Raw genomic sequence first — 16,241 nt, 5'->3', positions numbered from 1 at the left:
ACTTTTCCACTGAAAACTCCTCTAATGGTGTCCTAAGTCAGAAAAAAATGAAAATACACTTTTCAGCATAACTTATAAAGCCTTTTGTATGGATTTTCTAGCCTTATGTCCTTCCACTTCTCTCCACTCAGTCTTCTGGTTTTATGAACATAGTTGTCTAAATGCCATGTTTTGACACCTTTGTGTCTTTGCATATGCATTTTCCTCTTTGTAAAGTTCTTTCACTCTCCCTTGTCTGGGTTGTAAACCAACCACTCACCTGCCAGCTGAGGGATCTGGCACCTTAAACAAGAACTTATCTTCTCTATGCCTGAGCTTCCTAATCTGCAAAATGGAGATAGTACCTACTTTATAGTGTATTTGCAAGGATTAAATGAGTTAATATATGTAAAATGGTTAGAATAGTGCCTAACACATTAAAAAGCACCATATGTTTACTATGATGATGATGCCAATGATGACGAGGACAGTAACAACAATTGATATTTTTCATTTTCGTATTCCTAACATTTAACATGGTCCCTGGAACGTGTTAAATAAATGTTTGTTGAATTTTAGTATATTCATAAACAGTGGCAACTAAAGTGTTTTCAGAATGTGTCATTATACATTTTTCTTCCCTCACATAGGAGAATCCGAGTGAAGAAGATGCTGCAATTGTGGACAAAATACTATCTTCTAGAATTATAAAAAAGGAAGTAAGTAATGATATATTACATTTTACACTTTATATTCCATGGCCTGATCATAAAAGTCATAATTATTGAATTTATTTTCTTAGATATCACCTGGAGTGATGATTGATACAGAAGAATTTTTTGTAAAATACAAGAATTAGTAAGTATTTGAGTTAGAAAAATAAGAGAAAGGTGTTTAAATATGAATTAATATTTTAAGTATATTAAGTTAAATTATGATTTTTATTTTATCTGCATTTTAAAATTTTTTTTACTTATTATTTCATAAACTTAAAAATTATTAAAAAGCGAAAAGATTTTGAAAACGTTTCATGTTAAAATTGAGTGTTTTATTTTTTTCCCAGAAAACATTACTTATAAACATCAAAATGCAGTAATATTTATATATTACACTTTTACAAATTACAGACATTATCCATCATATTTATATTGTTGAACTTTTCAGATTTTGTTCAACTTTTTCTAACATTTTGGTGAAGGGAGGTATTTTAAATAACATTGGTTTCAAAACAAGTTAGCGTTCTGATCATGACAAAATGATTATAATGAAGAAATAAACTAAAAGTCATATTTTGTTACCCTTATGATTCAGTTTACCATTCTGCTTCCATATGGCAAATTGCAGACCTTTAGATCACAGTGGCTTTATTTTAGTAATTATATGGAGTCTATTGACATTAAATGAAATGATGAACTACCTATTTGTAAAGTTGAAGATAATATTTTGTTTTAGAGGCTGTGATTAAAAATAAATCTATAAAAAAAATCTATAAAAACTCAAAACATGGTTTTCTATATCATTCTAATATATTGCTTTTATAAAAATTTTAGCTCCTATCTTCACTGTGAGTGGGCCACAGAACAGCAGCTTCTGAAAGATAAAAGGATCCAGCAGAAAATCAAACGATTCAAATTGAGACAAGCACAAAGAGCACATTTTTTTGCAGACGTAAGAAAAAAAAAAAGACTATTATGTGTTGAACTCTGAACACATGCAGTATTATGTATCAAAAATTTAAGTATTATTAATTTTAATTCTTAGCCTTCCTCTTACGATATTTGAATATAAATGCTATCTACATATTTTTTCTTTCCCTAAATTTAGCTTGGAAAAGAGCTAAAACAGGAACAGTGATAATTCAGAATGGTAGCTAACTCTTGTATTTTTAAATTAGCATATATTTCAATACTTTTTAGAGTTGAATGTGAGTGTGTTAATATCTTAAAGTATTTTATCAGTAGAGTTCTTCAAGAAATGGAAATGGTAGCATAGCAAATAAATGGAAAAGAAGATTTTCCAGTATGTGAAATATATTGCATATTTTCTGTATCATCTTTGTGTATGCATGAACAGAACCTCATTGGAAAAATTCATTAACCTTTCCAGGCCTCACTAAAAAGTCCGATGTCCTTTCCTGCTCTAAATTTTTTTTCATTTTTCTTTTAATAGACTAGAATTTTTTTATTTTACTTTTTATTTTTTTAAGTTTTTTGCTGCATAGCACAGCATGTGGGATCTTAGTTCCCTGACCAGGGATCGAACCTGCACCCCCTTCATTTGAAGTGCGGAGTCTTAACCACTGGACCACCAGAGAAGTCCCTTAATAGACTTTTTAAGAGCAGTTTTAGATTCATGTAAATTTTTTTAACTTTTTATTTGAAAAATTTAGTACAACAAATTCCCACATATATTTTAACTAGATTCCGTAAATGTTAACATTTTACCATGTTTGCTTTGTCATTAACATTAATTCTCCTTTTGCCACTATGCACCCCTCTCTCTTTCTGCCTCTGCCTTTCTCCCATGCACATACATTTTCTCTAAACCATTTGAAAATTAAGTCTCAATTTCAGTATTTTCTAGAAACAGTCTTACATAATAATAGTATAATTAACATTGATGTAGTACTGTTATCTCACCTATAGACTTTATTCATACTTCACTAATTGTTCCACTAGTATTTTTATAGCAAAAAAAAAAAGTGTGAGTGTGTATGCTTATTCTGGTCTAGAATCCAATCCTGCAGCATATAATGCATTTAGTTGTCATGTCTCCTTTATCAATATTTCTTTGTTTTTCATTACTTGGACACTTTTTAAAGAATTTAGGTGGTTTATTTTGTAGCACATCCCTCAGTTTGGGGTTATCTGATGTTTCCTCAGCTTCAGGTCATGCATTATTTAAAAGAACACTACAGAGATGATGCAGCAGCATTCTCAGTGTATCATATCAGGAGGTACACGATACCTATTTGCCCAATTACTGGTGGTGTTAACTTTAATCACTAGATAATGGTTGATATCTTATGGCAGATTTTTCCACCATGAAGCTATTGTTATTTCTTTGTAATTATAAAATCTACTTCAAAAATTTGATGACTCTGAAATGACCTATCAGTTTATGGATGCTGGGAGGTCCTCAAAAATTTCTCACTACCTCACTCTGATATAGAAGTTTCTAATGAGCTGAAGATTTTAGAAGTACTTAACTAATAATCTTCTAATTTTTCATGAAGATTAGGTACATTCATGACTCAGGTACAAGATAAACTGGAGCTGTGCAGATTTTCTTAGAATACCTTATCACCATTCTGGTGTTGGGCAGTGCTCTTTAACAAGTGTGTCCTGTACATGGAGATGATAGTATTGCTCAGGAAAGGATTAAGATAGTGAGGAGAACTAAAGGCAGAGCCATGGAGTACTATAACATTTAGAGGTTAAACAGAGGAGGAGAGGCAGCAAAGATAGCTGAGATGGGTTTTTGGAAGTAAGACTTTGAGGAATGGGTAGGAATTAGCCAAGCAGACAAGAGAAGGAACAGCAGTCTATTCAGAAGAGAGAAAAATTAGTATAAAACCATGAAGGTGTGACAGAACATGGAGTTTGAAAAGCATCTGTTTTTGTACTCTAAAGCATGAAATCTGGGAGAGTCATTGAAGGATTTGAAGCCAGGGAGCAATATATGATTTATATTTGAGAAACAGTATTATGGGGACAGTGTGAAAATAAATTAAAGGGAGGCAAGACAGTAGTTGGTGACTAGTTAGGAAGTTATTTGTAAAGATCCAAGTAAGGAATGATGAAGCAGTGAGAATGAGGAAGGAGGAACCAATTTGAGTTACAGATAAAAGTAGGATCTGTGTGAATTGATGAGTTAAGGGATGTGGGAGATTAAAAAAGAGAAGGAATCTAAGATGACTTCTCCATTGCTGGCTTGTGTAACTGGGAGTAGGGTGTGAAGTTGGTGCTGTGTTACTGTTAACCCAGTTAGAAACTATAGGAAGAAGTGTAGATTGAAGAGTAAATGAGTGCAGTCGAATGTGAGGTAGCTCAGAGAGTTTGCCTTTAGTTAGGTAAGAGGGTCTTGAGCACAAGAACCATCAGTAGATAGAGTGTTTGATACAGATGAGACAGGAGCCTCCAGGTCGGGTGATTAGTCTTCAACTCTTGGACCTGAGGAAAGTAGTACCTTTACAGAGGTAAAGGAGAGCCTCTTTCCAAAAGAGGCTCCCTTTCAGAAATTTTTAAACAACACATCTTCTAGAGTAACTTACTTGTCTGGAGTACCATTTTTTAGTGTTGTTTAGTTGAGTTTTTTATATATAACATGGTGATTCATAATATAGACAAATATCCTAGCAATCTTTTTGGAATTAAAATGGAAGGATTCCATTTTTTGGAAATTTAATTAAAATCAAACTTATGTGTTTGTTCTATAGTGAATAGCTAGTAAATTTGTCTTTATTTCACTTTCATCTTTCTACTTCTTTATCATATATCAACTAAGTTACTTTTTAATTTTAGATGGAAGAAGAACCATTTAACCCAGACTACGTTGAAGTAGACAGAGTATTAGAAGTCTCTTTTTGTGAAGATAAAGATACTGGTGAGGTAAGTAAATATTTGATAGAAATATTTTCTAAGTAAGTAAGAAAAACCTAAAGACTTCCAAATATTAAAGCATTACTTTTTTATTTTTTATTTTTATTTATTATTTTTTTTGCGGTACGCGGACCTCTCACTGTTGGGGCGTCTCCCGTTGCGGAGCACAGGCTCCGGACGCGCAGGCTCAGCGCCCATAGCTCACGGGCCCAGCCGCTCCACGGCATGTGGGATCTTCCCGGACCGGGGCATAAAGCATTACTTTTTTAAAGTTAATGACCTAAAAACACCAAAAAAGTTTCATAAGTTTTTACCAATGTAGGTTAATATATTTAAACTATTTCTGGGGATTCTCAATTTAAACTATTTCTTACTATTCTTTTTCAAAATGGTAAAATGAAAAAAAAATTTTTTTTACAGCCTGTTATTTACTACTTAGTAAAGTGGTGCTCATTACCATATGAAGATAGTACTTGGGAACTAAAAGAAGATGTAGATCTTGCAAAAATAGAAGAGTTTGAACAGTTGCAAGCTTCACGGCCTGACACAAGACATTTGGTAAGAACATGCCTTAGCATCATAAAATCTTAGCACTTCTTTATTCAACAGATTTATTTTAATTTTTGAAATTTTAATTTAGTCTGGTATGCAATTAATATTGTATTTTAAAAATTACTGCATAATATCTTATATATATTAATTTAACTGTTCCTCCATTAGTGGATACTCCAGTGTTTTGCTCTTATAAACAATGTTACATTGAACATTGAGCCCTTGTAAGATAAATCAGAAGTATAATTGTTTGGTCAGAACATATATGCATTCAAAAGTTTGATAAGTATTTCCTTTTAAATTTCCCTCTGGAAAAGTTGCAAATACTTCTACCTCATCTTGAATTTAAAACTTTCCCACTGCTTTTTCTCTCAGGTCATTTATAAAAATGTCAAGAATACCAGTTTCAGCTCTAAGCAGAGTTATGAATTCTCTGTCAAAGAAAAATCCTTATTATACCCACCTTTCCTTTGTTTTCTGTAAACCAGTTATTTCTTCTTAACTAAATAGTTCTTCTACTTCCATAGTAGCTTTATTTTTAGAAAAACCTTTTGTATAGAATATTGTTAAATGCCTACATAGTGGGGCACAGTCAAAATGGCGGCGTGGGAGGACATGGAGTTTGCGTCTCCCCACAACTAGGGCACCTGCCAGACGCTGGTGGGGGACCTCAACACCCAAGGAGACGGGAGGAACCCCCAAGTGACTGGGTAGGATGTGAGGGATTGTGAGGGGGGAGGAGAAGTGGAAGCTGGACAGGACTGGGGCCCCTGAGGGGTGGCTAGGAGAGGGGAGGGGTTCCCATGCCTGGAGGGACCCTCAGACGCTTGGAGGATCAGAAGAGTGCGCCTAGCGTTTCCCCTTCCCAGTCGGGCCCCAGGAAGCCTGCTGATCTCCTGGGCCGGTTCCGGCCCTCCAAGGCCCCCTCCAGACAACGTGGGTCCTAGGGATGTAGGAGGGAGGGAGGAGGAGAGGCAGTGGGAGGGACCCTCCAGGACCATGGGATCAGGGGAAGTGCCTTGGGTGTTTCCCCTGCGCTCAGCCACAGTAAGCCTGTTAGGCTTCCCGGTCTGGTCCCCTGCCTTCTGGGGGCCCCCTCTGGCCGTGTGGGTCCTAGGGGCATGGGTGGGGAAGAAGAAGAGAGGCCAACAGGGAGAGCACCACCTGCGATTGGAGGATCAGAGGGAACGTGCCTATTATTTCCTCTGCCTACTCGGGCCCAGGGAGCCTGCTGGGGTCCCAGACTTGGTCCTCCACCCTCCAAGGCCAGAGGCACTCCTGGGCCCCTCCTGCTGTGGTTGAACCTAAGCCTGATCACCCACCATGGCCTTTTCCAGCCCCGTGGGTCCTAAGAATAGGCCCACCCACCACCTAAACCCTGCCCCTGCCTAAGCCCTGCCCCCCACAGCCAAGGCCTTTTCTGGCTTTTTTTTTTTCCCCCTGCTGCCCTGCACAGCTTACAGGATCTTGGTTCACAAGCTGGGGGTCAGGCCTGAGCTCCTACAGTGGGAACTCTGAGTCCAAACCACTGGACTAACAGAGAACCTCAGACCCCAGGGAATATTCATTGGAGTGAGATCTCCCGGAGATCCTCATCTTGGCATCAAGACCCAGGTCTACCCAGCAGCCTACGAACTCCAGTGCTGGAATCCTCAGGCCAAACAACCAGTAAGATAGGAAACAATCCCACCCATCAAAAAAAAAAAAACAAAAAAAGTGAAATGACAAAAATACATGTCACAGAGGAAGGAGCAAGGTAAAAACCTACAAGACCAAATAAATGAAGAGGAAATAGGCAACCTACCTGAAAAAGAATTCAGAGTAATGATAGTAAAGATAATCCAGAATCTCAGAAATAGAATGGAGGCACGGATTGAGAAAGTACAAGAAATGTCTAACAAAGATCTAGAAGAACTAAAGAACAAACAAACAGAGATGAACAACACGATAACTGAAATGAAAAATACACTAAAAGGAATGAATAACAGAATAACTGAGGCAGAAGAACGAATAAATGAGCTGGAAGACAGAATGGTGGAAATAACTGCCTAGGAACAGAATCAACAAAAAAGAATTAAAAGAATTGAAGACAATCTCAGAGACCTCTGGGACAACAATAAACCAACATTCAAATTATAGGGGTCCCAGAAGAAGAAGAGAAAAAGAATGGGCCTGAGAAAATATTCGAAGACATTATAGTGGAAAACTTCCCTAATTTGGGAAAGGAAATAGTCACCCAACTCCAGGAAGGGCAGATAGTCCCATACAGGATAAACCCTAGGAGAAACACACCAAGACATATTAATCAAACTAACAAAAATTAAATTCAAACAAAAAATATTAAAAGCAACAAGGGAAAAGCAAAAAATAACATACAAAGGAATGCCCATAAGGTTATCAGCTGATTTTTCAGCACAAACTCTGCAGGCCAGAAGGGAGTGGCAGGAGATTTACTTAAAGTGATGAAAGAGAAAAACCTACAATCAAGATTACTCTACCCAGCAAGGATCTCATTCAGATTCGATGGAGAAATCAAAAGCTTTACAGACAAGCAAAAGCTAAGAGAATTCAGCACCACTAAACCAGCTCTACAACAAATGCTAAAGGAACTTCTCTAGGCGGGAAATATAAGAGAAGAAAAAGACCCACAAAAACAAACCCAAAACAATTAAGAAAATGGTAATAGGAAAATACATATCAATAATAAGCTTGAATGAAAATGGATTAAATGCTCCAACCTAAAGACACAGACTGGCTAAATGGATACAAAAACAAGGCCTCTATGTACGCTGTCTATAAGAGACCCACTTCAGACCTAAGGATACATACAGACTGAAAGTGAAGGGTGGAAAAAGATATTCCATGCAAATGGAAATCAGAAGAAAGCCCGAGTAGCAATACTCATATCAGATAAAATAGACTTTAAGACTGTTACAAGAGATAAGGAAGGACACTACATAATGATCAAGGGATCAATCCAAGAAGAAGACATAACAATTATAAATATATATGCACCCAACACAGGAGCACCTGAATACATAAGGCAAATGCTAACAACCATAAAAAGGGAGATAGATTGCAACACAGTAATAGGGGGACTTTAACCCCCCACTTACAACAATGGACAGATCATCCAAATAGAAAATAAATAAGGAAACACAAGTGTAAAATGACACAGTAGACCAGAGAGATTTAATTGATATTTATAGGGCATTCCACCTGCAAGTGGCAGAATACACTTTCTTCTCAAGTGCACATGGAACATTCCCCAGGATAGATCACATCTTGTGTCACAAATCAAGCCTCAGAAAATTTAAGAAAATTGAAATTGTATCAAGCATCCTTTCTGACCGCAACACTATGAGATTAGAATTCAATTACAGGAAAAAACTGTAAAAAACAAAAATACATGGTGGCTAAACAATGCACTACTAAACAACCAAGAGATCACTGAAGAAATCAAAGAAGAAATTAAAAAATACATGGAAACAAATGAGAAGGAAAGCCCTAAATCTATGGGATGCAGCAAAAGCATTTCTAACAGGGAAGTTAATAGCAATTCAATGTCACCTCAAGAAACCAGAAAAATCTCAAATAAACAATCTAACCTTACACCTAAAGCAGCTAGATAAAGAAGAAAAAAGAAAACCTAAAGTCAGTAGAAGGAAAGAAATCATAAAGATCAGAGCAGAAATAAATGAAATAGAAATGAAGGAAACAATAGCAAAGATCATTAATACTAGAAGTTGGTTCTTTGAGAAGGTAAACAAAATTGATAAACCTTTAGCCAGACTCATCAAAAAAAAAAAAAGGGGGAGAGGACGCAAATCAATAAAATTAGAAATGAAGAAGGAGAAATCACAGCTGACACCACAGAAATACAAAGGATTATAAGAAACTACTACAAACAACTATATGGCAATAAAATGGACAACCACGAAGAAATGGACAAATTCTTGGAAAGGTACAATTTTCCAAGACTGAACCAGGAAGAATTAGAAAATATAAACAGACCTATCACAAGTAATGAAATTGAAACTGGAATTAAAAATCTTCCAACAAACAAAAGCCCAGGACTAGATGGCTTCACAGGTGAATTCTATCAAACATTTAGAGAATAGCTAACACTTACCCTTCTCACACTCTTCCAAAAAATTGCAGAGGGAGGAACACTCCCAAATTCGTTCTACAAGGTCACCATCACCCTGATACTAAAACCAGACAAAGATATCACAAAAAAGAAAATTACAGACCAATATCACTGATGAGCATAGATGCAAAAATCCTGAACAAAATGCTGGCAAACAGAATCCAACAACACATTAAAAGGATCATACACCGTGATCAAGTGGGACTTATCACAGGAATGCAAGGATTCTTCAATATATGCAAACAATCAGTGTGATACACCATATTAACAAATTAAGGAATAAGAACCATATGATCATCTCAATAGATGCAGAAAAAGCTATTGACAAAATTCAACACCGATTTATGATAAAAACTCTCCAGAAAATGGGCATAGAGGGAACCTATCTCAACGTAATAAAGGCCATATACGAAAAACCCACAACAAACATTATTCTCAATGGTGAAAAACTGAAAGCATTTCCACTAAGATCAGGAACAAGACAAGGATGTCCACTCTCAGCACTCTTATCCAACATAGGTTTGGAAGTCCTAGTCACAGCAGTCAGAGAAGAAAAAGAAATAAAAGGAATCCAAATTTGAAAAGAGGTAGTAAAACTGTCACTGTTTGCAGATGACAAGATACTATACATAGAACATCCTAAAGATGCTGCCAGAAAGCTACCAGAACTAATCAGTGAATTTGGTAAGCTTGCAGGTTACAAAATTAATGCATAGAAATGTCTTGTATTCCTATACACTAACAATTGAAAAACAGAAAGAGAAATTAAGGAAACAATCCCATTTACCTTCTCAACAAAAAGAATAAAATACCTAGGAATAAACCTACCAAAGGAAGCAAAAGACTTTTACTCAGAAAATAATAAAACACTGATGAAAGAAATCAAACATGACACAAACAGATGGAGAAATATACCATGTTCTTGAATTGGAAGAATCAACATTGTGAACATGACTATACTACCCACAGCAATCTACAGATTCAGTGTAATCCCTATCAGACTACCAATGGCATTCTTCACAGAATTAGAACAAAAAATTTTACAATTTGTATGGAAACACAAAAGACCCTGAGAAAGAAAAACAGAGCTGGAGGAATCAGGCTCCCCGACTTCAAACTATACCACAAATCTACAGTAATCAGACAGTATGGTACTGGCACAAAAACAGAAATATAGATCAGTGGTACAGGATACAAAGCCCAGAGGTAAACCCACGCACATATGGTCACCTTATCTTTGACAAAGGAGGCAAAAATATACAATGGAGAAAAGACAGCCTCTTCAGTAAGTGGTGCTGGGAAAACTGGACAGCTACATGTAAAAGAATGAAATTAGAACACTCTCTAACACAATACACAAAAGTAAACTCAAAATGGATTAAAGACCTAAATGTAAGACTGGACACTATCAAACCCTTAGAGGAAAACATAGGAAGAACACTCTTTGACATAAACCACAGCAAGATCTTTTTTGACCCACCTCTTAGAGTAATGAAAATAAAAACAATAAGCAAATGGGACCTAATTAAAACTTAAAAGCTTTTGCACAGCAAAGGAAACCATAAACAAGACAAAAAGACAACCCTCAGAATGTGAGAAAATATTTGCAAATGAAGCAATGGACAAAGGATTAATCTCCAAAATATACAAGCAGCTTATGGAGCTCAATATCCAGAAACAAACAACCCAATTAACAAATGGGCAGAAGACCTAAATAGACATTTCACCAAAGAAGTCATACACATTGCCAGCAAACACATGAAAAGATGCTCAACATCACTAATCATTATAGAGATGCAAATCAAAACCACAATGAGGTATCACCTCACACCAGTCAGAATGGCCATCATCAAAAAGTCTACAAACAATAAATGCTGGAAAGGGTGTGGAGAAAAGGGATCCCTTTTGCACTGTTAGTGGGAATGTAAATTGATACAGCCACTATGGAGGTTCCTTAAAAAACTAAAAGTAGAACTACCATATGACCCAGCAATCCCAATACTGGGCATATACCCTGAGAAAACCATAATTCAAAAAGACACATGTACCCCAATGTTCATTGCTGCACTATTTACAGTAGCCAGGATATGGAAACAATCTAAATGTCCACGACAGATGACTAGATAAAGAAGGTGTGGTACGTATATACAATGGAATATTACTCAGCCATAAAAAGGGAATGAAATTAGGTCTTTTGTAGAGATGTGGATGGACCTAGAGCCTGTCATACAGAGTGAAGTAAGCCAGAAAGAGAAAAACAAATATTGTATACACATATATGTGGAATCTCGAAAAATGGCATAGATGAACCTATTTGCAGGGCAGGAATCGAGACGTAGATGTAGAGAACGGACATGTGGACACAGAGGAGGAGAGGAGGGTGGTATGAATTGGGAGCTTAGATTTGACATAAATACACTACCATGTGTAGAATAGATGGCTAGTGGGAACCTGCTGTATAGCACAGGGAGCTCAGCTCGGTGCTCTGTGACGACCTAGATGGGTAGGATGGGGGGAGGTGGGAGGGCGGTCCAAGAGGGAGGGGGTATAGGTATACATATAGCTGATTCACTTCATTGTACAGCAGAAAGTAACACAACATCATAAAGCAATTATACTCCAATAAAAAAAAAGGCCTACATAAGTTAAGTACACTGATTTTTTTATTGATACATCTGTCTCTTCCCTGCTCAAAAAAAAAAACTTGAGTCAGTTATTGTTTTTTCTAGTACAAAGACTGTAGAATTCTGGAAGGCGATGGCAAGTTGTGATATTTTAATAATTATATATTTTTTTATTTTCATGTGAATCCAATTTGGGGAGCCGACCAAAAGAAATTCACTTTAAAGAGACATATTATGATTTTATTAAATATTTTAGTCAGTTCTCTTTTTTTTTTTTTTTTTTTTTTGCGGTATGCGGGCCTCTCACTGTTGCGGCCTCTCCCTTTGTGGAGCACAGGCTGCGGACGCGCAGGCCCAGTGGCCATGGCTCACGGGCCTAGCCACTCCACGGCATGTGGGATCTTCCTGGACTGGGGCACGAACCCGTGTCCCCTGCATAGGCAGGCGGACTCTCAACCACTGTGCCACCAGGGAAGCCCTTGGCCAGTCCTCTTTCAAATATAATTTGGTCATAGAAATTTCTTACTTTACTAAAGAGGGAGTTTATGCATGAAAAGAGAAGAACAGATCACTTTCTGATTAGCACCAGAGCTAATGATTAGCTGCCATGAAAAATGTGGAGATGTGATGTAAGAGAAGGAAATGAATGAATTGTTCCATGGAAGAGATCATATTGTTTTTATAACAGTTTTTTTTTCTGGTTGTCTTCTTATTTTCTGGTCTTCTTAGTTTATCTCCCAATAATATCCACCATCTATTAACCAAGAACACAGCAGCTCACCTCCATTCCTTTTGACTTCTAAGTACCTTTCCTTGAGCCAGGAAACAAAAGTGTTAATTAACTAATTCAGGGAGGAGTAGTCTAAAGGATATTATGAAAGGGAAAGGTATTCTTTTTGGGGTGGGGACCATGCTTCAGTAGTAACCTGATCTTTAGCCTCATTAGGTAAGCTTTTTTTTTAGATCAGTGGTTCTCAGTCAGAGGTGCTTATCAGAATCACTTTTGGAACTTTTAAAAAATTAGAGATTCCTAGTTTCTATATCCTGGCTCCAGAATCAGAATATCTGAGAGTGGACCCCAGGTGTCATTAAAAAGGTGATTTTGAAGCACATGGTGGGAAGAGCCAGTGCCTTAGATATGTAATGTAGTCCTTGGTAAAGGGGACTCAGCCAATAAAATTAATCCCCTCAGTTAATGTAAAATCAACTTGACAACAGTGCTGGTTTATCAAAGTCAAATAATGTAGGAGGTAAGTGATTTTTTTTGCCAGTCTATTATTATTAAATAAAATAACATATAAAACATGTAAAGTATCTTTGATCAAATGAAATTTGTTCCTGGCCTAAACTAAGGAAACAGTGATTGGATTGCTAAAAAGAAAATTATGGAGAATATTAATTAATGTGGAAATTATTTTAAACAATAATTAGAGCAATAGTATATGTTATTTATTTTAAAGTTCATTGGCTACCATTTAAGAAATATTTTTTTTTAGTAAACCCTAAATTTTTCATATTTGGATGCCATTATAAGATAGTATTTTTAAAATGTATTTATAATTGTTTCTACAATATAGAATACAGTTTTCTGTATATTGATCTTGTATCATGCAATGTTAGTAAAATCACTTCTTTATCTTTTTTCTAGATTCCACAGGATTTTCCATGTAGACAAATCATGTCTTCTGTAAATTAAGAAAGTTTTACTTCCTCCTTTCCAATCTTAATGACTTTTATTTCTTGTTCTTGCTTGATTGCTCCTGTTAGAACCTGTAGTACAATGTTGAATAGAAGTGATGACAGTGGACATCCTTGCCTTTTTCTGATCCTAGGGAGAAAGCATTTAGTTCTTCCGTTTTCTGCATCTGCTGAGATTATCATATTTTTGTTTTTTAGTCTGTTGATCAACATTGATTAATTTTCAAAGTTAATCCACCTTCCATACCTGGGAAAAACCACAGTTGGTCATGCTGTATTACCCTTTTTATATATTTTTAGATTCCATCTGCTAAAATTTTGTTATGAATTTTTCATCTCTGTTCATGTGGGATATTGGTCTCTAGTTTTCCTGTAATGCCATTGTCTGATTTTGGTATCAGTTTCATAGAATGAGTTGGGACGTATGCTTTCCTCTTCAGTTTTCTGGAAGAGTTCGTGTAGAACTTATTTGGTGTTCAGATGTTTGTAAAATTTCATCATAATGTCATATAATGTTATTCTTCTGATTATTTTAAAAGCAGTGTTTTACCATGTATGAGATATAGGGAAGATCAAAAAATCTAAAATACATCATTCATTCTTTGTTTTTCCACAAAGGACCGTCCTCCTTCTAATATTTGGAAAAAAATAGATCAATCCAGGGATTATAAAAATGGCAATCAACTCAGGGAATATCAACTGGAAGGACTCAACTGGCTCTTATTCAACTGGTACAATAGGTATGTAGTATGTATTAATAGAAAAAAAATTTAATGTGTGTTTTTTTATGTGTTCCAAAATACATTAAGTAAAATTGGTACTGATGTTGCTACATTATTACTGTCATGGAGTGTTCATTATTGAAAATGAAGTTGTGGTTAGCTCAAGAAGATACGTACATTATAATTTAGGATTTTGACTACAGTTGCTTCCTTTTAATGTGTACCAATGAGAATAGAAGAAAGTTGATATGTTAATTCATAATTAAATTTGAAATACCTTTGTTAACATCATCAAACGTCAGCTATGTTACAGAATGTTTTTCAACTTACACTACTGTCTGCCAATAGTTGAATCTAGTTAGTAAGGTGTCAGCAGTTCCATCTATAAGAATTAGATAGGTCTGTCATGTACGTCTTCAAGGAAGCAGATTGTCAGCAATTGATAAGGAATAGAATACTAAATATAAGAACCTAGTAATGAATTACCCCCATTTATTATTAATTTTCCAAGTTGTTCAAAATGCTTTTTGGAATATTATCTCACCTTTTTTTAGTGAGATGGAAAATTAATTGCAAAAGAAGTAAAAAATGGTATCTTGATTGAGAAAGAAGTCTGATAGTGTATATAAAAGAGCAAACGAAGGTACTATTATTAATAATAGCAAAATTTTATGACATATTCAAAATCATTTTTCTGTGTTTTTACTTGTCACATGATTCTTCTGTTTCACTAAGTAATGGTGAGTCATGAAACTCAATCAGGTGGAGTTAGGAAAAACCTGTTATTCCACACAGTGCTCTTTCCCCTGGTTTATATTTTCTAAATGTTAATCATTTTTCCCAAGAGAATCTTCCTGGTAAAATAGTTAACAAAATTTTATTTTAATTGTCTTTTATCAATACCCTTTCCCAGTTACTTGTTTCAAACTTGTACCACTTTCCTCAAGCACTTTATCACAACCCTATCCCCTTCACTCTCTGTATATGACTGCTTCATAGAGAAGCCTAGTGCCAGTCGGTGAATTCATTCAGGTTCTTGCCTGTCCTCACACCCAAGCCTACAAATGTATCTCCATCCTTAGCCATTCTTACCTCTGTCCTCATATCAGAAGTTAAAAGGTGCCTCCTCAGAACCAAGACTAATGCTACCACCTCAACTCTTGACAGGCATCTAATCCAATCTTTTCAGAACCTCACTTCAATCACTTATCCTTCTCTGTTATATCTTCAAACTATCTTCTTAAGACTAGTGCCATCCCTTCAGTCTGTGAACAAATTTGGGTTTAACTTATATATAAAAGTGAGGAAAGGAAAGGGTAAACCTTCTCTTGGCTCTGTTTTTCCTTCAAGCTACATTGATCCCTCTTTGTAACTTCCTAGGCAAAGGTCTAGGAAGTATAGCCTGCATGAACTCTTCCCATTTTCTCATCTCCAATTCTCCTTAAACCTGTCGTTTGACTTTTGATTCTGTATCATCTCTGAAACTCTTAATTTTCCAATCCACAAGATATTTTTTAGCCCTAATTTGCTGTCTCTGCTGTGTTAGATAGTAGTTGCTAGTCCTTCCTTTTTTAAACTTTTCCCCCATTCTCCCAACAGCTTCCACAGTGTGACTCTCCTAGCTCTCCAGAACCTCTGTAACTATTCCTTTCAATAGTCTTTGCTGGTTCTTCTTCCTTGCCTACCCTTTCAGTGTTGTTGGTTTTTTTCTTTCCCAAAGTTCTGTTTTTTACTTTCTTCTCATATTACATTGTTCTCCGTAAGCCAAACTCTACTCCCCCGTGTCTTCACTTATCAATAACATCTTTAACTAAGGCCTTGAACTCCAAGCCCATATTTGTTTACTTCTGGCTACCTTAATGTCTATCTCAATGATTCTTTAAATGCAGCATATTCAAAATTAACCTTATTATTT

The 16,241-nt window shown here is 36.0% G+C and overlaps 1 protein-coding gene across 21 annotated transcripts in view; it reads left to right on the top strand.

The window, feature by feature from the left end:
- CHD9 (chromodomain helicase DNA binding protein 9) overlaps positions 1–16,241 on the top strand; it is a 244,238-nt gene that overhangs the window by 144,597 nt on the left and 83,400 nt on the right. For all 21 annotated transcript variants that reach the window (XM_049703938.1, XM_033418941.2, XM_033418942.2 and 18 more), the window contains 6 exons: positions 630–698; positions 782–837; positions 1,530–1,647; positions 4,503–4,589; positions 5,001–5,138; positions 14,223–14,344. In XM_049703938.1, the coding sequence (XP_049559895.1) occupies positions 630–698; positions 782–837; positions 1,530–1,647; positions 4,503–4,589; positions 5,001–5,138; positions 14,223–14,344 (590 nt within the window). The remainder of the gene's footprint in view (positions 1–629; positions 699–781; positions 838–1,529; positions 1,648–4,502; positions 4,590–5,000; positions 5,139–14,222; positions 14,345–16,241) is intronic.

Source organism: Orcinus orca, chromosome 20 (genome assembly GCF_937001465.1).
Source record: "Orcinus orca chromosome 20, mOrcOrc1.1, whole genome shotgun sequence".
NCBI lineage: Eukaryota > Metazoa > Chordata > Mammalia > Artiodactyla > Delphinidae > Orcinus > Orcinus orca.
Note: the sequence above shows the minus strand (reverse complement) of the source record. Positions and strands in the feature narration are given on the sequence as shown.